This window comes from Simochromis diagramma, unplaced genomic scaffold (assembly GCF_900408965.1).
Source record: "Simochromis diagramma unplaced genomic scaffold, fSimDia1.1 OVJJ01000411.1, whole genome shotgun sequence".
NCBI classification, from domain to species: Eukaryota; Metazoa; Chordata; class Actinopteri; order Cichliformes; family Cichlidae; genus Simochromis; species Simochromis diagramma.
In genome coordinates, this window is record NW_024386735.1 from 1,680,931 (window position 1) to 1,707,543 (window position 26,613).

General features: G+C 39.8%; 2 protein-coding genes and 1 long non-coding RNA gene across 4 annotated transcripts in view; 2 read left to right on the plus strand and 1 right to left on the minus strand.

Moving 5' to 3' along the window:
* LOC120738107 (sodium/potassium-transporting ATPase subunit alpha-1-like) overlaps positions 1-26,613 on the minus strand; it is a 62,053-nt gene that overhangs the window by 31,283 nt on the left and 4,157 nt on the right. The window lies entirely within an intron of this gene.
* Positions 7,351-9,959, plus strand: LOC120738424 (piggyBac transposable element-derived protein 3-like). The gene is made up of 2 exons (XM_040039686.1): positions 7,351-8,402; positions 8,500-9,959. Exons 1-2 carry the CDS (start codon positions 8,073-8,075, stop codon positions 9,616-9,618), a joined length of 1,449 nt encoding a protein of 482 aa, XP_039895620.1. The 5' UTR covers positions 7,351-8,072; the 3' UTR covers positions 9,619-9,959.
* LOC120738573 lies at positions 24,736-26,076 on the plus strand. Its single transcript, XR_005697022.1, has 2 exons — positions 24,736-24,927; positions 25,935-26,076. It is a non-coding gene; the product is annotated as an uncharacterized LOC120738573 (long non-coding RNA).

A 26,613-nucleotide genomic window follows, 5' to 3' on the forward strand; every position in this document is an offset into this window, starting at 1 on the left:
GTCAGTTTGTGGTTTTCTGTGTGATGCACGTTCTCCCCAGGTATTCTGGTTTTCATCACAAAGACATGCATGTAGAGTTAACTGGTGATCCTAAATTAGCAACAGGTTATCAGTGTGTACCCTAATCTCAAATATGTATTTCAGTTTCTTCTATTTTCTTGAAATTTGTTACAATCACTGCACCCACACACAGCGGTGTTTTTCCTGTTATTCTGGAGGTTGATGGAAATATTCTTTTCTACAATGTAATAAGCAGTGGGCATGAAACTGGCAGACCTGTAGTGCATGAGTTAATAATGAGTAAATCCCCTCTAATCTAGGTGGTGGATTAGGGCTGATTACCCCTAAAGTGAATTGCTCAGTTTTCCAAACAATGGATTTAACCATATATTCCTGGAACGTTTTTCACTGGAAATCTAGAGTGAATTTATTTATTTATTTATTGGTCTTTAATCAAAGTTAAGGCAAAAAAAAAAGTTACTGAGCCTGTATAGAAACTTGCAATAGAAAAGACATTTAAATGAAAGAGAAACATATTGAATGTTTGAACTGAGACATTTTCTTATTTCATGAGAAATATTGTTTCATCTTAAAATATGATGGCAGCAACACATCTCAATATGTTGGTAGAAGGACAAAGTAGAGGGGCGTAAACAGAAACAGCTGGATGAACATTTTTATCTAATTTAGTTAATTAGCAAAAGGCCAATAACATGATTCGCAGAGTTTCTTAGAAGTAAGGAATAAAGAAAAATGGGTGGAGGATCATAACCAGAAATGTCACCATCTTCTCCGTGGCAAAGGTTAGTTAAAAATGAACACAGGCAAAGTAGAAAACCTCTGTACCTACTCAGCTCAACTCGACTCGGTTTGGGTCGTTTTCTGTTACAATCGAGTACCACCTAATGTGCGTAGGGTTGTTATAGCAACGTGGCAAAAAGTCCCAAGACGTCATATATAAGTGACACGAACACCATAACAATGGAGGATGTCAAGGCGATGGTATACCTGCTGCTTGGTCTTTGGCTTTTTATCAGACTCGGGGAACACAGTGTTGTCTTTTGTGTAGCCATTTTCCTGGTTGCTAGGTTTCAAAAATGGCGGTTTTGATTTTACCGGTGATTTTGACTCACCGAGTGATGCCACTGACTAGCGAATCGATGGCATGCAGTATGTTGACGTCACATTTTTGGATTGCCTCAGATTGCTTGGAACCCCGGCCGGGGTTTTAGGGTTTAGGTCACCTAACAGAATAACCTAAAAACCAAGTTGAGCCGTGCCAAGCCACCCAAGTAGGTTCTAAGGGCTATTAATGTCTATGGAATTGTCAGATTGCACATCTGGAAAGTCACCCTCTGCGATGATGGTATATCCAGGTTTTAGAGCAACACATGTTTCCATTCAAAGTCTTTTTCAGGGAAGGGCTTGCACATTTCAGCAAGACAATGCTAAATTGAATCCCGCATCTATTACAACAGCATGACTTGATAGTAGAAAGTGCAGGCTGATTCACCACTAACTGAACTCATTCATGAAATGAAAAATACAAGAAAGTAGATCCAGGACTGTTAAGCGGCTAGAATAACATATCAGACAAGAATGAGGGAAAGTGGCAAGCATGGTCTGGTCCTAACTTTTTTGAGATTGCTCCCATAAAATTCAAAATGACCTTTTTTTTTTCTTAAAATGACACTTTTTCTATGTTCTGATGTGAATAAAAATGTGGGTTCACAACATTTTTTTTAAATCATTAAATTCAGTTTTTATTTGTATTTTACACAGCCTCACAACCTTTCTGGAATCGGCCTTATACACTTAAAAGTCTCTCACCTTCTCATTAACCTCTCCAAGGAAAGGCAACTTGCTGGGAGAAGCTAAGAGCAGAGGAAAATGTCAGGGGAGGGACAAGATAACGTCGGAAAGGAGGAGCCAAACAGACAAGAGAGGAGGAGACTTGTCACATGATGGTACTGGAATGTCATCTTGTCCTTGGAAAGGACACAGGCATCTCACAACAAAGGATTTCCTTGTCTTCATTTCCCCACTTTTTCTGTCTTAAGTTCACTCTCCTTCAAGCTCTTATCTGTCTTCCATTTTCTTAGTCTCTCCTACCCAGCTGCTATTCACCTTTTGTACAATACCATCTCAGTTCCTGACACTGCACACGAGAAGGACACACACTCAAGATGCCCTTTGTACTCTAGAGTTTTCTTTTTTTTCACTCTCCTGCTAGTTATTTCTTAGTAGGAGTTCATTCACACATGCGTGCACACACACACACACACACACACATACACGTGCATACACCTGTAACTTCCCCCACATCCCCCATTCCTCTTCATTATCATAATCACTTTACCCCTCTCTCTCTCTCTCTCTCTCTCTCTCTCTCATACACACACACACACACACGCACAGAATTCCTATGCTGACTCCTCCCCTCTGTAAAGACTTTCCCCTGGGGCCCTCACAACCTTCCCTCATGGAAAACTACCAGGGTACACACACACACACACACACACACACACACTCACACGCACACACACACACACACACACACACACAACGAGACCTGTGTTAACAGTGGACCGCAGAGTAACGGGAATAGAAAGAAGAATAGAGAGATGAGCGAGGGGGATGGGGGACGGAGGGCCCGTGACTGATAAAATTTGATGAAAACAAACGTAAATCTGTCCAGCTCTTCCAGTCACCCACATGTGACAACATGAATATTTATACAAGTGCCGTGAAATGCTTACCGATAGCTAAATGGTCACTGAGAAAGAGAAACTGAGCACGCCCACTCCAATCCAAAGCAACACCACCTCCCACTGGACTAATCCCCCACTGACCTAACTACAGCCAGATGGTACTTTGCTATATTATTCACAGGACTTCCATCTATTTAAATCTTAATGTAGCAAACTGCAGGTCAAGGGCAGATGAATTTTAGGTTAAAGTAGGTTTATTTTAGGTTAAGATTCTGTTTTTTCAGTTACAGACATTGATTACCTTTGCAGAACATAAAATGAAATGATTATTATCACCTTAAAGGTAAACTGTGGACATACCAGACTTATGTATGGCATACAAGAGGCCAGTTTTCACCCTCATTTAACATGTGTGTTAATCCTAAAACCTGTAGGAATGATAAAATGAATCAATGGCAAAATCATCAGGTGAAATGAAGCATTAAAACACTTAAAGGGTACGTAGAGTCCGGATGTTCTCACTACGGTCATCTCAGGGACATAGCACAGAAGCCCCACCCACTTGATGTTCAAACCCAGCCAATCAAAGGAAAGTTGGCTTCCACGGCAAGGTGCCTTTAAAAGAAGGTTAAAAACCTTGTTTCGCCACAAAGGATCAAGTGAGGCCTTGTAAAACATAAGTCAAGATAATTTTGAACAGTGATTGATGCAAAGCTACTCTAGTGGATCTCCCCCAAAACAAAATAGAGCTGAAAATGAGCATAATCACATGTGCTGTACCAATGTACCTGCACATGTGATGTGACAATAAAAGTGATTTGATTTGATTTTGATTTGATTTAATAGGTACTGTTTAAAATAATTTATGTTTTCCTGTGAAAAGTGACCTTTCGCGTGAGTCAGCATGACCAAGTATTATTTTCACCAAACATTTATACTGTTATACAGTTCTGCAGCACTATATGCATATATATACACATATAGATGCACATCCCTAAACAGATAGTATCCTACAAAAACCTTCGTTTTTGCCAAGAACTCCTGGAGATACTTACTGTTGCAAGTTTTACTTCTTGCACAGATTGGCCGGAGGTTCATGGAAAACATGCAGCACAGAAGAGTCAGAGCCAAGAATCAAGCACCTGCTTCCTCCTCGATTACTGCTCACTGCAGTCAACCTGAACAATATTTCAGTGTTTGCAGTTCTTTTGTGTTTTGCAGAAAGGTAATCTGATAATTTCCCAACCACTATAAACCGCATTCATTTGAATGTGATGGCTTTGTTAGATTTCATGTTCAAGTTCAATTCAATCAATTTTTTTTAATATAGTGCGAAATCACAACAGCAGTCGCCTTGTGGTCTGCTTATATTATTTGAGATCATTTGTTCTTTTATATCCGGGGTGTCAAAGATAAGGCCCAATGGCCAGGATCGCCCCAACCAAGACTCTCATCTGGCTCAGTGGACAGCTTTAGAAAATGTGGAGTGCATAGATCTTTACTTTTAACTGTATTTTTATAAGTTTTATGTATTTTCCAAATTTACCCCCTCCCCCTAGTTCCATTCATATTACACCAAAGTAATTAACCAATAGATAAAAAATTAAATTACAGAAGATTTGCTGTTTTTTGACTGTGTACTATGAAAAGTCAGATTTTCTTTTTCTTACAGTGAGTCCACAGGGGGGAAAAAGGACATTTTCTGTGAATTAATGAAAACTTTATCGTTTAAAATTACATGACAGTAGGGGTAATGGACTACCAGAACCTAATTTTAAAATGGTAAATGGCCTGTATTTGTATAGCGCTTTACTTAGTCCCTATGAACCCCAAAGTGCTTTACACTACATTCACACACTGGTGATGGCAAGCTACATTGTAGCCACAGCTGTCCTGAGGCGCACTGACAGAGGCGAGGCTGCCGGGCACTGGCGCCACCGGGTCCTCTGACCACCACCAGTAGGCAACAGGTGAAGTGTCTTTCCCAAGGACACAACGACCGAGACTGTCGGAGCCGGGGCTCGAACCGGCAACCTCCTGATTACAAGACGAACTGCCAACTCTTGAGCCACGATCACCAGATTTAACACATTTATCATGCTTTTTCACTGGTCTGACCAACTTAAGATCAAAGTCAGCTTCGCTCAGGACATCCCTGCATTATTATTAGTGTCAACATTTTAAAAAATCCATTGTGAACTGTATTTGTTTCAAGCTTTAAAAATATAGAGTATAAAATATCTATCTATCTATCTATCTATCTCTCTATATATATATATATTCACACACATTTAAAAAAAACATTTTATAAAAGAAATGTTTCTTTTTAGTAACGTTAAACGTGTTTAACAGTATATTTAGATTTAATACTTTTGATGCTGCAGGTTTAAAGCCTTGATCGTATCACATAGTGTTGTTCTATTCTAGGGCGTAACATCCAAATGTGAGGACATGCGGTGCTTCGAGTTCAGCTCTGAAGCTTAACATGAGGATTAGATGGACAGTTTTCACTGTTCAAAATATAAACACCACATTGTCCCGCCCCACCTGTCACTTCCTTCAGCTTCAAAATTATGTAATGTACAATGAGTCACACATACACATACACACACACACACACACACACGTATGTCTCTCTGTTTTTCTTCTCTATAATAAACGTATAATCTTTAAATTACCTTACAATAATGATCAGTATTTAAATTGTTAAAATTCCACAATATCCACACTGGAAGCTTTAAAAAATCTGTATAAAAAAACACAAAACAAAGACAAAGCAAAGAAAAACAAAGTAAGTGAGATGTGAATGTGAGAAATACTTAAAACAAATTTAAAGTAAATCGGGGGAATTAATAAAAGCGAAATGTTAAAGTTTGTGGGGTTAATTTTGGCAGCAAAAGAAAAAATACTAAAACAGAGTGCATGACCGGCAAGCACACACACACACACACACACACACACACACACACACACACACACACACACACACACACACACACACACACACACACACACAGATATCCTCATCTCCACCTTCACATGCCTCTTCTGATAAACCACCAATCAAACTGGTCTGCAAAACATTTGCAAAAATACTACTTAAAAAAAAATGCACAGTCTGATCTTGCATGTAAAGACATTCTGACATAGGCCAGTGTTGCCTAGCAACAAGGTCTCATGCATAATAGTTGAGGTGTACTGTCCGTAACTCTAGTATGGTTGTGCGAGTGAGATAAAGGGAAACAAAATAAAAATTCTGACTTTGTGAAGACAGCAGGAGGTGTGCAGTGTTGGCGTGGTGAGCTGCATCAAAAAGCTTTAAATAAGAGACTGAAACAGTGTGCAAACTCCAGGTATCTGAACACAGAGTGGTTAAATCCAAGTTTGAGCTGGCATACGCTGACCAGAAGTTTCTGTTCTTATAGCTCAGCTTCAGCACAGTAAACTTGAGGAATATCCTGACCTGACAGTACAGCAATTTTAGCAAGTAAGATGACAATTACCTCTGAGGTCGGTTTGCCCCAGAAGTGTTCACAGTTCAGGTTTTTACTCACTGAGAACTTTAGATGTAAAAGATAAGGCATACTGCCTCTGTAGCTACAGTCATGGGAAAAAGAAGGTTTCCATGGGACCCCCATGTTCACTGTTTAGTCCATCCCATGATTTAGTAGCTTGTAGAGCCACTTTTAGCAGCAGTAATGTGAATTCACTGTTTTCTGTATGTCTTTATCAGTCGCTCATATCATTGCAGAGGAATTCATTGAGGTTTGCAGTAATTTGTTTATGCACAGCTCTCTTAAGGTTGCACACCACAGCATTTCACTCAGGCTGAGGTCTGGACCTTGATTGGTTCATTACAACACCTTGATTCTTTTCTTTTTCAGCCATTCTGCTATAGATTTGCTGCTGTGCCTTAGCTGTTAGACTCACATTTGACTCTAGAATACTTTGGTATACAGAGGAGCTCATGGTAACTCAAGGTGCTAAGGTCCCCTGGCTGTAAAACAAGGCCCAATCATCATTCCTCCTGCTATGCTATATTTGGGTTTCTCCCTACATGGTGCTGTGCATTATGGCCAAACATTTCCACTTTAGTCTCATCTGTTCAAAGGACATTGTTTCCAAAGTCTTGTGGTTTGCTCAGATGCAGCTTTGCAAATTTAAGCTTTGCTGCCATTTCTTTTTTAGAGCGAGGAGGCTTTCTCCAATTCTTCCAAACAACCCATATTTATTCAGTCTTTTTCTAATTATACTGTTAAGCGCTTTAACATGCTAACTGAGGCCTGTAGAGTCTCAGATGTAGCTCTTGCATCTTTTGAAGTTTCTTTAAGAATTGCACAGTCTGATCATGGCCACCAAGTTTTCCACTTGTAAACAGTCTTTCTCGCTGTAGATTGATAGTCTTCAAATTTGGCCTTATAGCCAAACCCTTCCTAGATAGGCAGAAGCAATTGCTTTTCTAAGATCACAGATGATGTCTTTTCACCTTGGAATTGTGTTAAACTTCTGCTTTTATAGAGGTGCTCACACTTGCTCACATTACAGGGATGTATATATACTTTTTGCACATACGTTTAGTTCTGGAAAGAAAAACCAAACCAAGAATCCTTCAACCGCATGAAATGTTGAGGATCAAACTTGTCCCCCATTCACAAAAACTGCACATGTGGAAAATCTGAAGAGTTACGGGTTTGCTGTACCTAGTTAGGCTTGCTAAACTAGAATTACTGAGCCTTTTTTTTCCTGGTGCAAGTCCCTACTACTAGATTTATTAAACCTGCGCAAATTTGCGTAAATCCCCTGAACCTACCGGTAAGACCTCCCAGAATTACTGACTTTTATTTTCTGGTGGAAGTCCCGAGGTGTTAATCACCCCTGCTGAAATTTTCACAGGTCATCAGCTCGATTCTCCTCCTGTTTTTGTTGTGCAAACCACCCATTATCTTTGAGGCCTGGAACATTTGCATTTGTTCACTCAGAGTAGCTCAGATCCAAGGCAAGAGAAAAATCTGTGTTACAACCCTACAATGGAGCTGAAGGCCTCTCAGCAGGGTGCTAGGAGGTGTTAGGTTCAGGGAATTTATGCAAATTTGCGCAGGGTTAGTAAATGTAGTAGTAGGGACTTGCAGCAGGAAAAAAGGCTCAGTAATTCTAGTGCTAGCATCCCGCTGAGATTTTCACAGGCCTTCAGCTCCATTGTTCTCCTGCTTTTGTTGTGCAAAACACCCTCCCCCAACCAGGAGAGATTTGTGTATGTGTAGGAGTGGCATTGCTTGACTACAGCACAGTGCTGTGCATAAAAGCAGACCGACCAGGAGGGAGAATCATTTCTTCTACGCATTTCTGAGAACGCACATCAGGATGGCCTCCGTATCACTGCCCCGCAGGAAGAACCTCTCCGCGCAACAGGCTTGGGCCTTGCTTCAGGAAATGGACGAAGCAGATTCTGATGGAGGAGAGGTTTCATTTGTCCAGCAGGCCACTGATACCTCCTCAGAAGAATCTGAAAAGGAGACGGAACAAGAGCCCAACATGCCTCCACGGAAGAGGCCCCGTGGTACTGGGAAACCCTGTCTGAGCCACACGGCAAAAGACGGCACTTTGTGGGTAGAGGAGGACAATGGAATACCCAGTGCAGGAGCAAATCGCTCGTGCTTCACTGCACAAGCTGGACCCACAGAGTCTGCTAAGGTTTGTCACTGCCATATTACATATGATATTTATATAAACCCATTTAGAGTGAGGTTCATGTAAATTTACCATTCTCTATTTGTTTATCTTCCGACAGCGTAAAATTACAAGTGTGCACCAAAGCTTCCTTTGCCTGTTAGACGTGGGAATGCTGCACACCATCAGAGAGTGTACGGTACATCAAGCCCGCAGAACAGAGCCAGACTGGAATTTGTCAGTTCATGAACTGATGGCATTCATTTCAATCCTGTTTGTAAGAGCAATCATGTGTCCCGTTGGTGCCATTGTGGATTGCTGGTCAGAAAGATTTCTGGTGCCAGTAATCAAAGAGACAATGCCCCGAGATAGATTCATTTCAATTATGCAACACCTTCGATTTGATGACAAGGACACGTGGGCAGAACGGGTGAAAACAGACAAATTTGCAGCGATCTCTGACATCTGGACACGCTTCAACGAGAACTGTGCTAAGAGTTTCACTCCAGGAGAACACATGACCATAGATGAACAGCTGTTCCCTACCAAGGTTCGTTGTCCATTCACACAGTATATCGCAACAAAGCCAGACAAATTTGGGATCAAGTTCTGGATGGCCACAGACCTGGACACCAAATATGTCTGCAGTGCATCTCCTTACTTGGGAAAGGACCCCAGTCGTCAGAAGGGAGAGAGGCTGGCAGAGAACGTGGTCATGAAACTGATGGAGCCGTTTTTGGATGATGGGAGAAACGTCACAACGGACAATTTCTTTACTTCACTGTCACTGTCGCACAGACTGCTGCAGCGCAAAACAACGTTACTGGGCACGGTGAATAAAGTCCGGCGTGAACTTCCTCAACTTGCGCGGATGTATTCCATAAGAGCAGCAACACGCAGGTGGCCAGTAGCAGTTTTCTACAATATGCTGGACCTGGCAGCAGGAAATGCCTACATTTTGTACAAGGCATGTACAGGGTGGACAGGCAAAAGAAGATTGTTTCTGAGTCTTCTAGCTCAGGAACTTCGTTGCCGATTCATGCAGCACAAGGAAATATTAGCACAGGCTGCTGAAGCTGCTGCAGCTGCTGTGCCAGTGTCTGGAAAGACAACGCAGTGCCAGGTGCAAGAGAGCTGTAACAGGAATCGCAGCAGGTTTACCTGTGCAACATGTCAGAAATTCACCTGTGCCAAATGCAGGGATGATGAACACTGGGTCTGCAAACGCTGTAAAGTTTGAAACACTTTGAAATAAAACAGACTTGTGTACCCATATATTGTGAATGTGTGTCTTTTGTATCGATATGGCAGGAATTTCTGAAGGTTGTAACACAGAGGTTTGGCTTGGCTTGGATCTGAGCAACTCTGAGTGAGCAAATGCAAATGTGCCAGGCCTCAAGGATAATGGGTGGTTTGCACAACAAAAGCTGGAGGAGAAACGAGCTGACGACCTGTGAAACTCTCAGCGGGGTGATTAACACCTCAGGACTTGCACCAGAAAATAAAAAAGCCAGTAATTCTAGTAGGTGTTGGGTTTAGGGAAGTTACGCAAATTTGCGCAGGTTTAGTAAATCTAGTGTTGCTAAGCTATAACTGGACAATCACTATACATCAGAGGTGTTTTAGAAATCACCTTGTTTTCAGTGGTTTTTGTGATTTTTTTTCTTTTTTTACAAATGTAATAACTAAAAATTATACAGACTGTAAGACATGAGATGGACTCGCATACTGAAGCTGATGTTTCATTTACGTCTGGTAAATGAGCGCAAGAAGGGGAGGATTTGTGCTCAAGGGTCCCTCTGAGGCTGATCTTAACAAGGGGAGAGCAGATGGATTTCTTGGACACACGCATACACACGGGAATTAAAATGGATTGACAACGTGAGCCTCAAGGGAACAATATGGACTTGGATGCAAAGTAAAATTATTTCAGATTTCAGTTTCTGCTGCAACTGAATTTCAGATTTCCACTTCACTTACTGCTCTGCTGGATCATTTCACAGGCCACACGTAAGAAACAGCATGGGCATGAATTTGAATTAGGACAGAGAACAAAAAAGCAGAATACACATAATGCATGCACACACTGAGGAACGTGGATTTCTCTCTGGGCCCCCGGGGACTGGTCTTAGCCTCTTTATGATGTCAGAGCCAGAGAGCTGGATTTACTGCGGTGGGGAGGGCCAAGGAAGGACAGCCCACTACAACCAGACACACACACATACACACACTTCTGGTTATTCCACTTATCATTCTATCAATCATGCACATATTCGTGCACAAATTAGCATTCGGAGAGGAGCATGACACTGTACCACACTCCCAAAGGAGGAGACATTCCTGTTGGGGAACAGGTACGCACTCACCATGTGAGTAATGACACAGCAAGATGACAGGTGTAAATATGAAGCTAGACAATAGAGTCATTACAATGAGTTTTCAGAGCAACTTTGAAGCAGTTTGAGTGTATCTGGGATTAGGGACATGATGGTGAGATTACAAAAGAACAAAATGTCACCAGCATCTGTCATCACACTGTTTAACTTTCTGTTTACTTTGTTTCTATTCCATCTACCAATGTGTGGATTTAAGGAAGTTAATCTATTACTAACTTATATAGTAAAGTTAATAAATCATTAACTCTGATTAAATAATCATCTGCTGTGCTTTAATCTTCTTTTATGTACCATGTGGTCAAACTTTTCGGCACAATCATGGGATTCATCTGAAGATTGAAACACATAGATCGATCCATTTGCTTGTGTGGTTATCTGAGCCATTTGCTAACATTGTATTTCTCTCACTTAATAACAGTGACTGTAACTGCTACCCACCCTTTTCTTCATTTCTGCTGCACTCTCGTTTCCCTGCTTCCTTGTAAAGATTTTTTTTCCTTTCCTTCCAGGTTGAAAGCTTTATTGGTTATTTTTGTTTTCTGAGCTCATTATTCTCAGGAAGGAAGTTGTGGGTCCTGCGGCCCATTGTGTGGAATTTCACCTTACACCTTTTTGTTTCTTTGTTGCCAGGCCTCCCCACCTTTAGTTTAAATATACTAACGTTAATTGGTAACTGAAACTCAGGTGTGGCATCCTCTGTGTATTTTGTGATCACTGAGATAAGCTGAGCCTTGATGATTTTTTTCCTTTTATATACCTTTATAGGTATATAATCCTTTTATATATATATACCTTTTCAGCTACTCATTATCAACCAGTCACATTGGTGTGACACTGCTGTGACATTTAGCTAGGTCAAGACAACCTCCTGAAGTTTAGAATGGGAAGAAAGGTGATTTAAGTGACTTTGAACTTGGTATGGTTGTTGGTGTTGTTGGGGGGGCTGGTTTGAGAATTCAAACTTCTGGATCTGCTGGGATTTTCCCTCCCCCTCTAGAGCAGTGGTTCCCAAAGTGTGTGTGTGTGTGTGTGTGTGTGTGTGTGTGTTGGGGGGGGGGGGTTGATGGCAGGAGAGAGGGGCCAAACATCTGATAAGAATTTAGCAGTATCTGAAACACCCACTTTTTTACAACCAAGGATGCAGAAGAGCATCTCTGAATGCAGAACACATCCAGCCTTGAAGCAGATGGACTATAAAACAAAACACCACAGACTACATTCCACACAGGCTCACCAAAACTGGAAAAAAAGACCATAAAATGATGCCTGGTCTGCTGCAGTTTTCAAGATGAAGAATTCTGCACCAACTGTGATGCTGTTATGTCAACATGGATCAAAGTCTCTGAGGAAGTTTTCCAGCACCTTGTTGAATCTGTGCCATGAAGATTTAAAGCAGCTCTGACAGTAGCGGTAGGAAAGTGTAGATATTAGAGTGGCTGATGAGAGTACGTCAATGTATTTTATCAGCCTCGAATATGAAAAAGAAGCTTATACATGTGACTGCAGTACTGTTCTAGAAAAAGGCAAATTTGTTGTGAGCTCATTCAGTCGATCAGGGCAGGATTTGCAGAAATTTTCAACCCTTTTTTATTATTACTGGCTCTTTGAGTTTAATGAGGAATAGATCTGTGTCACGCATTAATCCATATCGCATCAGAGTATCAGTTAAATATGATGAAAAAGTGAACTTGTTTTGAAATTATGTATTGATTTTTTCCTCCCTACTGTCTCTGCAGCCCTCCTCCCATCTGTCTGTCTGCCTGTCACTCTATCGCGTGCTCTTGTGAATGAAGCGCTCACACACACACGCACACAGCAGCAGCACAGCATGTTGCATGGTGTGGGCAGCTGACATTTCACTGCAAGCAATCTGCCAGTCAGAGTTGGATGTGCTCGCGTGATCGCACACTAATACACCAAATCATACACACACGAACATGCCAAATCTTCAGTGAATGAATGAGGGATTTTTTCGCCCAGTTTACTTGATCATACACATGTGTGTGCTTGATTCATGTTACGTAACGCTTCATTCCCTGCTCTGACTTTCTGCCATTTAGTTATCCATGTGTGCAATGAATCACCAGGCTGCTTCACTTTAATATAGCGAGCACGTGCAAGGGGTTATGTAACAATCTACTGTAATCTCATGTAAACATATAAAAAAGGCCGCCTCATTCATATATTAATAATAACCTGAGAAAAATAATGGCAAAAATAGAGACAGCTGACAACTAAATAAATTCAAGTATAAAAATACTGACTTATCATCAGGTATGAATAAAGTATCAAATGTTAAGTACTAGTGCAGAAGGTTTATAGATGCACAGAGGAGGGTTTAGGGATCTGTTTATAGTGTATGATGAGATTTAAATTATGTAAAATGTAAGATTAAGGCATGCAAACATCATGCGAGATATTAAAAAGATTATTATGACTATTTTGTCTATTTATTTTATGTGATTTCTTTTGTTCTGTTCTCCAATTATTTTTGTGAATTTTATCCCCAGCGTTGAACAACTTTTTTGCTTTTTTTTTTTCACAGTCAAACACCAAACACAGAGCTGCACTTATATAATACCGGACTAGCAGGGAATTTTGTTGTAGGCTATATGTAAAAACAGATTAACGTATACGGTTCTTTTGTTAGTATTCAGTGCAGCTAAATGCTGCATGAAAAAATAAACTACTGTTTACTGAGCTATGCTGCACTTGTCAAAAATAATGAAGTCAGAGTTTAACATAAATTAAACACAAAGATAGAACGAAGCTTTTAATAGAAAGTAATTCGAATGGAAAAAGAGAGGAGAGTAGATGCAAATGTTACGTCTCTATTTTTGTACATGGTTAATGAAATGCATTCCAGTTTCATTAAAGACTGAAAGCATATTTCTATCTATAAATTGTTAATTGTTGAGTCTGTTTTGCAATGGCAATTTTTATTAAATGTAAACTCAATGTGCTTCACACTGAAGAAAAAAACATAAAAACCTGTGCAGGTTTATAATGCCTTAAAGCTTTAAAGACATCCAAATACATTTCTGAATAAATAAAGCATCAGATTAGATTGCATGAAAATTTGTAAAAATATTCTTTTTAAGAAAATGTTATTGTAATTTTAGAGAAAGAAAAAACAGCATTACAGTGCTAATATGGCTAAATTCAACAGCGCAATAATCGCATAATGATGTCCCCTGATGAAGCACAACATCAGCAATCCAAACCAGAGATCACGTTACTGCATCTACCCAGCGAAACAACTGCTCTTTTAAAATGCTAACCGCTTAACCCCTGCTATACGCCGCTTTCAAGTCACATAGCAAACACTCAGAGGGAGTACGCATGAATGAGCTTAAACTAGAGCACGAACTAATCCTGTATACTTATCATTACTGTAAAACTTAAAAGAAGGATTTTGTGCCTGTCATTATTTAATCTACTTCTTTTGGAACTGTGGGCTTAAGATATTTAATGTAGCTTAGCAAAGGTTCAATCAGGAAGAGTACTTCATTCAGCCTCCCTTATGACTTCATTCATCACTGTGTCACAGCCACACCTCTCTCTCCATTCATAGTTTCAAATGTAAGAAACCATTTGCAGGTTCATTTCATCGAATCAAACAAAGGGAAAGCCAGTTTAAAGTAAACCATGACAGGCAATAATTATTCTGCCTTTGCATTTAGATCTAAGGTTTCTCTGAGAACATGAAGTACATTAAACTCCCTGAATGACTCGTGCAGTGGAGATAAGTATGCAGGAGGCTCATCACCAACAGCTGCTGTTTATAATTTTTAAGAGGGGATGAGATCAGAGGACAAGATGTCCTCACACATGCTATAATTAGCTTTGTGGGTGTGTTTCTTCCTCGCAGTGACAAAATTTAGGTGTGCATTTACAATTCGGAAATTGTCATAATTACACGAAGAAAACAGGATGTTTGTGAAAGTCTAAAAAGAGCAAAAGCTGCTGCCGGAGGAGAAAATCACCGACATGTGCTGTTTTTCGACCAGGAAGGATTGAACTAATTTGGGGCTGTGACCGTGTCGGTGTGTGTATGTCTGCACATGACAGGTGTAGAGGTTACCATGGCAATCAGACAGCAAGACTGACGAAAAATGTTTATGGAAGCAGTGTGATAGCAGTGGAAAACTATCACCAGTTCCTATCTGCTATCTCACACACGCTGTGGAAACATGGAAACGGTGGATGATACTTTATTTCTTGTCATTGCATTTTTTTCTGCTGAATCGACACTTTCAGTTAGATTGCATCAGTTTACCTCATCATGTGTGTGTGTGTGTTTTCCCTGAAGGGTTGTTAAGAGCAAATATGCCATGTGTGGTTTTGGCACCCAGTGTGTGTATGTGTATATGGTTACACACCATTGCCTAGAGGCAGCCAGAGTTCTGCCATCATTATCTCTCCTCGCTGAGAAGTTTTTGGAGAAGTGGGCCAACTTTGATGAAACGGTGCACAGACAAGTAGCAAGACGAGAAAGTTTGAAATCAAAAGACTAGAAAAGAAAATGTAAGCAATGTACTAGTTGTTGTTTTTTTTAAAGACAACTAGCGACCGCATGTAATTCCAATTGTGCATTTTCGCTGCAGAAAAAAGACTAAAACTCTTCATTTGTTCTACTAACAGAAAACATCCAGACTCTGTTTTCCTGCCACTGCAAGTGCATGCACAGATTTCTTTTGTAAGGTTTGCAGGTAAGGCTAAAACTTCATCTGATGGCAGAAATCCCAGATCTCAATCTGAAACACCAGTAGCTAATCAATTGTTCCTTGGCTTGGTGTACCAAGGCCATCTATGCACTGGCAGATATTTGAGATATCCCTCTAACAAACACAGGATTGGGTGAAAAACAGCATCACATTTCTTGGTATTCTGATAAAAGACTGGACTACTTTAGTTATCATAGTAATTAGGTCCCCTATGAAATGTTTCATTTAAAAAAAAAAAAAAAACACTCCCTACCCTACTCTTTGTCATCAACACAGTGCTGGTATAGAGCCACTTGTTATTTGAAGAACCAGCCCACATTTTAACAGGTTTAGCAGCTGATTTTTACATAGCACCGTTTGCAGAGGTTGGGTCATTTCCATGGGAATAATATCATAATGGACAGAATCTGTGGGCAGCATCTTCCAATTATTTATAAGTTTCTTGCAGTAGGACTCTGGGATGGGACGCACTCTCTAAGTCTTTACACTTCTGCACTCTAACATTCAAAGACTGAGTCATATCACATTTGTCTCGCTTCTACTAGTACCTACTCGGCTCTGCTTGACCCGACTTGGTTTTTAGGATTTTACATTAGGTAGTAGAACCTGGTACCAGGTACTTTTTTAGTACCTGCTCGGCCTGGGTTCAAAGCGATCTGAATCAACCTGAAAATGTGATGTCAGCAGACTGCATGCCCCCGATTAGCCTGTCAGTGGTGTCACTCTTTGAGTCATGAGAGTGAATCCTTAACAACAATCATATGCACAATTTCTGAAACCTGGCAACATGGTTCCTGAGTCTGACAAGATGTCATAGACCGAGCAGTAGGTATGCAGCCACCTCAACGTCCTCCATTGTTGTGTTTGTGGCATACAAACAAGTCACTGGACTTTTAGCCATGTTGCTATAACGACCCCGTGCACATTGAAGCTGTGTCCAGATTCATAGGCTGTATCCTCCTGAGGACCCGGCCTTTGTGGCCTACGTGGGCCGGGTCCTCCGAAGGCTAGGTAGGCCGGAATTGAGCGGCTGTGGTGAAATTGGACAGTCTCGCCTTCAGATTTGCATCACCACCTGTCTCAGTGGAGTTTCATAAACTCAGCTGTCTGCTCCTTGCTATCTAAAATATAACAGGACACTGGCGTAAATTCTCGATCACACTTCTGTTTAATCAGTTTTCCATTCGACGTTTATTCAGCTGTAATCTCAGCCAAAACGATTAACTCATGAACAAATAAAACACTGAAAAAAGCCAAACAATAACATTTTTAAGTTATCTAAGTGACTTATATATCATGTTTAATCTGAGTAATGGGGGCTTTGAAAACGATGTGCTGGGAGTTTGCCGTTCTCAGCAGTTCTAGTGACCCTCAAGCTCCCGGCTAGCTATTGAGCTGCTGGATAACAGACGTCTCTGAAAATGTCGTAGCACTTTTACAAATATGTCATGTCTTGATAAACCGAGCAGATATTTAAAGTTTACACAGCTACTTTCTCGCCTGAAAATATCTTAAAAGTTTATTTTGTGACCCAGAAAAAGTAATAAGATTAATATTACAACAAAGTAACTGTCGCTATTGTTGGAATTGGCTGGGCCGCGTTATGAATGACCACATGTCGGCAAAGTTATGTGACATTAGTGATGTGAGTACTCTCAGCATCAACTTGGTTTTAAAGTCTTTACTTTATAAAATACACGGTTCAATAGCTGACCTTAATCTTACTGAGAATGTGATGATTTTATGGATAATATCCACAAACAGAACAGGCTGAAAGTCAGTGATGCTGCCATGTTTGTTTCAGTTCTATGAAGCTTTGAGTATTTTGGATTAGTAGTACTGCTTTGTTTGTTGCATCATATTGCTGTAATTGTTTATATGCTTTATATATTCTGAGGTAAGTTGGTCTATAGTGTTACATCATATTCTATAAGGATGTTATGTGTTTGTATACTATCTGCCCAGTTTGACCCATTTAGCAGAAGTCAGCCTGTTTAAGGCTCTTATATCTGTTCTGTATGACTTGGTGTAATTTTCTCACCCAATAAAGGAATATTTAATATATAAGTCTACTCTTCATTCTATCAGAAACAGTTTTCACAGCTCGTACATTTTGTTTTTACACATATATTTAAGCATTGAGCCAAATTTAGAAATGACAACATATTAAAAGAACAATATTTGTCTCTTATACATAATATACACTATACTATATATATATATATATATATACTATATATACACTGTCAAAGATACTTGTCTTTGAGTGAAGATTTAAGGTGATAGGAAATTTAAATAACTCCAAATTGAATCTTTACTGAAGCTCAGTATTTGACACCTCTTCAAAATAAAACAGGAAACATAATGAGACGCAGGCATGAAACACATGAAGGACAAGGGAGACTTAAACACAGGGGTTGAAGACACACGGGGAATCACAATGAACTGTCACAGCAACCTAGGCATAATTAAAAAACATAAACATCAATATATATATATATATATATATATATATATATATATATATATATATATATATATATATATATATATATATATATATATATAAACTCAAAACACTGGGTCAAAAGACCCAAGATCGTGACAGTGAGATGGTACTCAATTGTAGTGGAAAACTGTTGAAACCGAATTTAAAAAAAGGGTTAAGTACAATCGAGTCGAGTTGAGCTAAGTAGGTACAAGTGTAAAAGAGGCCATTGTACGTTTCCTGAATGTTGTGGCAACATCAAAAGTGTACAAAGGTGTAGAGCAGGGGTCCCCAATCCCAGTCCACAAGGGCCGGTGTCCCTGCAGGTTTTAGATGTGTCCTTGATCCATCGCAGCTGATTTAAATGGATAAATTACCTCCTCAACATGTCTTGAAGTTCTCCAGAGGTCTGGTAATGAACTAATCATGTGATTCAGGTGTGTTGACCCAGGGTGAGATCAAAAACCTGCAGGGACACCGGCCCTCGTGGACTGGGATTGGGGACCCCTGGTGTAGAGGATGTGCAGCTATGTAAAGTACATGACTTTCTCTACAGGTTTGAGTGAAACACGCTCATGTGACTGACAGGTGATCATACTTGACAAACTTGTATATTTTTAGTGCTGTGGGTGTCTCACAGGGCAAGAGAGGCATGTCACCAGTCTGTCACAGGACTAACACAGAAAGCCAGATGCATGCTCAAACCTACAACCAATTTAAAATCAGCAGTTAACCTAACCCAAGTCTTTGGAATGTGGGAGGAAACCAGAGAGAAGCCACAAAGGCATGAGGAGAACATGGAGAACCACCACAGCACCACCATGCACCAACAACGACCTAAAAAAGTCTCTTAACGCCATCCATCCAATCCAGCCTTCTTCTTATCCAATACAGGGTTGTGGGGGGGGGCTGGAGCCTATAGCAGCTACCACAGGGTGAAAGGTGGGGTTAACCTTGGAAAGGTTGCTCGTCTGTTGCAGAGTAAACAATCCACATAGCAAATGTTTAAATTTATAGCCATTCATAACTAAATAGAAACCTTTAGTTAAAGTTATGCATGGTCCCCAGAATGTCCCCTTCCACACTAAAACAATAGCGAACATTTATGAATGGCTAGACTAACCCCACTGCAAGATATTCTCAGTGTGGGGCATCAACACAAGCTGCAAAAATTCATTAAACAAAGTTCACAAACAAGAAAAGGTTAATAGTAGAAAGCTTGTCCTGTGTCTATTTTTCCTAATGAGAGCAGCAGAACAGCAACAAGTGAATTAGTGAGACCCAAGAAGCAGTTTTTAGTCTGATCAGCATCCTTTTCAGAAAAGAAAGTAAGTTAGCAGGGTTCATGTGGAGGACTCGTGCATACACATGCTCACACAAACAGGTTGTCATGGTAACTGTAGCTCAAGCATCAGGATGTGTGCTTTAAATAACCCTCATCTATATCAGTGTGTCTGACTGTCAGCCTATCAAACTGAGAAGCTTCTTCCATCTAAGCAAGTTTGTGTATGTGTGTGTTTTAATTTAGAGTGGAGTGAAATGTTTTTTTCACACCACTGGAACCAGAAAATTTAGTTACACTACCAAAGTTTTGTACACGCTCGTGTCATCTATAGGTGTAACAGATGTACTAAAATTCGGGAGATCTGTCTATTCAGCAAATACAAAAAAATGTCATATAATGTTTCTACAGAGAAAAAACACCTTTTTTTGTTTTTCTTGTTTTGCTACTTTTTGTTTGTTGTAGTGTTTTGCTTCACAGTGCCACTGTACTAATCTGATGCCAAACAAAGTAAAAAAAAAAATACATTAATAATTAGGTGTAAGAGGATCCTAACTGCGACGCTTTCTGCTCCCTCTACTGACCTCTTCCACTTGCTGGTGATATATCTTTTGCCCACAGATGAATTGCCACTGCTCATTAAACAGAAAAACAAGATAAATTATTATTGATTAACAATAATTGGAAGTCATTTTTGTTGATTTAGATTTTCTTTGTAAGAGCTTCAGTGGACAGCATATACAAACAAAAACTTAAGTTAAGTCCTTTTCATCTATTTGTATAAGTTCATTTGATAACATCCATCCCTTTGTCTCCAAACTGCTTTGATGTGTTGCTCATACCAAGGCCAGTGGTTTATAGCTTGCTCTGACATCCGGGTAGCTTTAGCTTTTCCTTTTTTAGGTTCTATAATATACTGTAGCAGATGGCTGCCTGCAACCTAGAGGTGCGACGGCATGTACTGCTCCTCTCACATCTGTCATAACATCCAAGAGTCATCTTGGATGTGTGTGTGTCATCACATGTCATCATATGGGTCATCATATGAAATTTGCATCCACATCTGCCCTTAAAGTCATTTTTTGTACATTATTTGACTCCAGTAAAATCACTCTGCTGCACTCAGGGTGGCTGACTTCTACAAGTAACACCTCACATTATCCTCAGAAGTGAAAAACCCAACATCAGCAGACTGTCATGAGTGTAAAATGTACTGCAACATACGGATGGAAGAGAGGATTACTACAATGATGCAAACCAAAGAGATGCATATAAATCTAAATAATTTTATAATATTTAGATTAATGCTGCAACGCTTGAATATAAAGACACTGAACTTTTTCTTTCTTCTTACTGTTTGCATAATGTTATTTGTTTCAGTGCATCAGTGGGGAGAGTCAGAAACACTGATCACGGTGATGGCACCATGGATGGACCCATTAATGAAGTTAGATATATATATTCCAAATATCTGCTACAAGCTGTAAACCTTATTTTGGAAAGTCAGCAAAATTTGGAAAATCTTTTTAACTAAATTTTACTGGTTATGCCAAATGTGCACTCAGATTCACTTCTAAAAAGATTAGAAATTATATAAACTTGACTACATTTATTCCACTTTTACTTGTTACTCTGGAGATTTTAATAACCCAAATGCTCTTTTTTAGAGCTAATGAACTGAAAAAAAAAACATTTAAAAAATATGTTTTTCTTGGCACACTTCTAGTCCTTGGCAGCAGCTGAACCTAACTGAGTTTAGTTGCTGACCGTGTCCGTCCCTTTATGACCACAATGTACCATCTCAGTCATCTCGAACTGGTTTCTAAAACATGACAATGAGTTCACTGAACTCAAATGACCTCCACAGTCAGCAGATCTCAATCCAATAAAGCACCTTTGGGAGGAACAGAAACAGGAGATTGGGTGGAACAGGAGATTCACATCAAATCTGCATCAACTGTGTGATGATGTCATGTCAACATGGATAAAAATCTCAGAGGAGTGCGTCCAGCACCTTGTTGAATCTGTGACATGACAAATTAAGAGAGCTCTGAAGACTTTAGGAGGTTTAACCCAGCATTAGCGAGGTGTACCTAACAAATTGGCCGGTGAGTGAATACTGCAAACTTGAAAACTGGCTCATCCACACAGTTTGCAAGGTGGGAAGAGAGTACAGTGCTGTACTTTTCTGCCTTAAGCAGGGATTGTGTGAATGTTCTCCACATCTGCTTCTGATCCCAAAAAGTAATGTAATATGTATCCGATGCAACATCTGACCATCATTATTAAAGTAAACACAATACGGAGCCAAATCCAGGATTGGACTGTACCAGCTCTATGAAGCAGAACACAAAATACAAGTCTGAGTTTACCTGCACTTCAGAGTTACGCCTATGATGTAGCTGTGAGATATGAACTCTCAAGAGTCCTTTTTGATTAAATGTAAACAAGACAACAAACGGGATTTTCAAACACAACTCTACAAATCAGACTCAGGAAAATGTAATAATATAACAAGATGATCTTTTACTTTTAAGACAAACTTAACTACTGCAGGCCAAAATGTGGGAAAGGAAAATTCTGCTTGATGCTCAGGTTTGTGGACAGGAATGTGAGAAGTGCTGGTTAATAATAATGGATTGCATTTATATAGCGCTATTCATTCACTCTCACACACTGGTGGAGGCAGCTACAGTTGTAGCCACAGCTGCCCTGGGGCAGACTGACAGAAGCAAGGCTGCCATATCTCGCCATCGACCCCTCTGGCCATCACCAGTAGGTGAAGTGTCTTGCCCAAGGACACAACGACCGAGACTGTCTGAGCCGGGGCTCGAATCGGCAACTTTCCGATTACAGGACGAACTGCCAACTCTTGAGCCACGATCGCCCCGGAGTTGGTTAGAGGTAGAAGCTGGACAGACTATTCTATAACTGGAACACGGAGGAGGCTCCATCATGGTTTGATCTGTATTCCAGTCAGTGTTGCAGACCTTGTTAAAACTGATAGATTTCTAAATGCAGAAAAAGTACCCTCGGATTATGATGCACCATGTAATACTAACTGGAAAGCACCCGATTGGTAACAGCTTTATTTTTCATCATGTTATTGATCCCAAGCACACTGCCAATGCAGTAAAATCGTACCTGGATAGAAAAACACACAGTGGAACACTATCAGTCATGGATTGGCCTCCCCAGAGCCCGGACATCAACATTATTGAAGCAGTGTGGGATCATGTTGACAGAGAACAGAACAAAAGGCAGAAACATCCAAAGAAGAGCTCCTTCAAGAAGCCTGGAGAACTATTCCTGAAGACTACTTACACCAAATATTGACTTTCAACTTAATTAGAACTGCACTAACTCTTGTTCTAATAAAATAATATCTGCATACAGACATTACCTCCAAGTGCATTTGACTCTTTCATAGGACTGTCCTCTACCTGTGCAAATGTCCTGGTTTATAATGGCTTTGAGTTGGTTTGCCTTCTTAAATCCACTCTCAGTGGCTCTAAGTGTGTTGAACACTGAGGCACAAACTTTTTGGAGTATTCTGGGTAATTAAAATTAACATAGTATGACACCAGATGATTAGTTCTTCCTAGCCAAAAACTAAACAGGGTAGAAGAGATAACGTTTCTGAGTCCAGTAATAACGTTTGCAGGGTAGTTGCATGCTGTAAGGGGTTTTTTGGACAGGCACTATGTGCTTTTGACTACTTGTTTTCACCAGCCTCCAGTCTTAATGCCCAAATATTATCCTGATTTTCACATGAGAAAGGCATTACTCTTTCTAAATTCTCAGGATAAAGGATCATTTTCCAAAATAAATAAATAATAGCTCCAGTGCTGTCACCAGCCTTTTTCATAACTTTTGCCTCCAGTGAATAAACCAATAAACCAATTATTTTATTGCATTCACACTATCAGTCTCTCGATTGCTTGATTTCACTGAGCGTGTGTGTAACTCAGCCAAGTGTAAGTGCTCTACCCCAAGGACACTGTCAGGAACACCAAACAAGAAAACTACATTTCCAAATCAATCATTTCAGAAAAGCTTCTTTTCCCAGCATAAAAATGATTTCAGTGCCATGACGTGCGCCACAATCTGGGACAATGTTGAATCAGAGCTAAAATTATTCTCAGGAGGAAAAAAAATCAAATAATAATAACAATAAAAACTAGTGCTCAAAAACATGTAATCCTCTCTTTGTCTCATACACATACACAGATGTTGTTTATATTGAAAAAAGGGGGGGAAAAAGTCTCCCAACTGTCTTTCCCAGAATCCTTTGTTGGTTTTCCCAACATGCTTGCTGGTTGCATGGAGAAGAGGGAGGAGCCAAAATGTCAGGGGTCACCTGACAAAGATGTTTGATCTTTCTTTTGGCTCTGCGTGTCTCTATATTAGTTCAGTCGTTCTCAGTATGTGTTTGCTCTTCTTTTTCACAGCAGGTTCAAAATTAGAAGGATGAGGATCCGTCCTCGGGCCTGTACTTGCGTCTGAGCACGCTCCCTCAGGTCTCTGGGGCCATAAATGTTTCATCCTGGGACCACAATGTTTTCAGATTTCCAATAACATCACCCCTCTTAATAAGACTTCAGCGACACAAGTTACAGCAATGATACAGTGATTGGAAACTATAAACTGAGCGATGCTTCTTTTTAGTGCAGTGTTGGTAAAACAAGACTTTTCCTAAAAGATCATCTTTATTTTAGATCATTTAGAATTTTATTAAATTAATAATTTAAAAAATGGGCAATTTTATTACTATTATTATTATTATTATTATTATTATTATTATTTTAGAAAATTTATATCTAAATGTGGGCTAGGGGGATTTGTATGTAGGAAATGAATACTGTTGAACCATGTTTGAAACAAATAAATGAAATGAAATGAAATATGTTGTTAATAGAGGATTTTATTATGATGCAATGAGATGCTTTGCCACTTTGTGATACTAATTCTACTATGGTTCTGCTCAGGGAGGTCAAAGGTGACAGCTGTGTGGCTTAAATATGTTGATTTTCTGCATGGCTGTTTTTAACCTTAAACTCACGTCAGGGCCAGAGTTCATTTTTTTAAAATAACTCTTTAGCCTCATCTAATGGACAGTACTGGAAAAACAAGTAAATCTCTTGTATGCTTTTTATGCCCTTGGACCTTCTGTAATTCTTTAACTCCTGCTCTGTGAATTCATGCTTGATTAACTTTGACCCTGCAAGGGTTTTAGGTCACATCAGAATATGTATGCTGTGCTGACATCACAAGGTCACATGACCATACAAACAGAGGAAGAAATAAAAACCCCCACAAAACTTCAAGTCACCTTCTCTTCAACCTCCTAGCCCTGCCTGTGAAAATAAGTAGTGATGATCCACAGATCCAACAACACTATTACATTACAAGGACTTTTCTAGAAGCTATTATTAAAGCAAAAAAACATGTAATGAAACAGAGAGGAAAGCTTGCAGTGTCCCACAGGGCTGATCTTATATACACACAGATGATCTTCCTGTTCCTCTGCTGCTCTGCTAAAGGAAACCTCTGTGCATTGTTTATATAGACTGACTATAAGGTACATGAATGTGACGGATTAAAGTCATGTGATATAATTTTATTTTCAGTCCCACCAGCCTGATGGTGAGACTAGGTAATCAGTGTTGGTCAAGTTACTTGAAAAAAGTAATCAGTAACTAATTACTGATTACTTCCCCAAAAACGTAATCCCGTTACTTTACTGATTACTTATTATCAAAAGTAATTAATTACTTAGTTACTTAGTTACTTAGTTACTTTTTAAAAACACGATTTACAACCTGAAGAGGTGATAAAGCGATAGATCTTTCAGCCCAATTCTACTTTTTCTGCATAATCCATCATACAAAATGTAATCAACTGGAAAAGTCTCCTTTTAAAACTTGTTTTTATCAATTTTAATCTTTTAACTTTATGCATCAAGCAAAAATTTAATTATATGCAACATTCTCTGACTTGAATAAATTAGTTTAACATTTAAACCTATTTTCTACACATTCCAGCACATAAAATAAAATATTTTTTGTGTTTACACTCACTCTTTCAAATAGATGCAAGTAAAACACAGCAGAAAATAAATAAAGTCAAAGACTCAGCGGTCCTGTTGCTCTATTTTCACCTGAAAAGCAGGACTGGGGTAGGCGGAGGTTTACCCTGGTGCAGGTGTGCTGCGGTCAGTTGAAGAATCCACGAGTTTCTCTGTGAATTTCCCATTACGTCATTGCGCACTCGGTGCTTGCTTGGAAGTTTAGGGGGTTTTCTTCCTACGCACAACGGACGCTAATGTTTTTGTCACTTTTTATGGAATCAAACTCAAAATAAGGTCAGTACTTCCACGCTTTAAACGCTGCACGCTCATACTCTCTCCCGCACTCGATATGTGATCCATTGTTGATCTGCACACAGCTGTTGTCACGAACGTCGCACTCGCTTACGTCACTATCATGAGACATTCTCGCAAAAAAATCATGGTTTTAGTAGCGCAGTAACGCAGCGTTCCTACGGGAAAGTAACGGTAATCTAATTACCGATTTTGCAATAGTAATCCCTTACTTTACTCGTTACTTGAAAAAAGTAATCAGATTACAGTAACGCGTTACGTGTTACTGCCCATCTCTGTAGGTAATGCAGTGTTATTGAGAAAGTGCTGTCTGGATCACCGGCTCCTCCTCTAGGTGACACTTATTGCTCTCATCTAAAACACTGTCTCTGCACTCTGTAGTTATGTTAAGCATACCAGAGCTGTGCACAGCCTCCCTTCCACAAGCAAAACAAAACACAGCAGACAAATGTGAGGCCTTCTCCTCTTTCCTACAGCAGCTAGCGTCACCTGAGTATCAGAAAGGTGAGCCCACAGAGTAATCTGTATGCCCATAAACTGAGTCTTGGTGCAGCAGAGGTGGAGTGGACAGCAGCTGTAAAAGCATTTTATCCTCTAAAATTTAATGCGTGCAATTAGAAATAAGCTATTCTCTGTTGACTTTTACACTGAGCTAATTTCTTTAGCTTTAAGGAGGTGGATCTTTTCCTGTCATGTGCCCACAAAACACTCAAAGTGGATACGTCTCTGTTATGACTTTACTCATCATTTAAATTTTCTACTCATGACTTATGCTCTTCGGATGATTTCTAAGAGTGATGTGTCACAGAGCACAGATGGCTGAAATTCCTAATGCAAAAAGAAAGGTGGTGACAGGACTGACGAAACAAATGAGCCATGAAAGAGAAATGAGCGGCTGCTAAACTACAAAAGAACATAAAGCTTCAGATAATGAATGGTGTATGTTGCTGCTAGACTTCA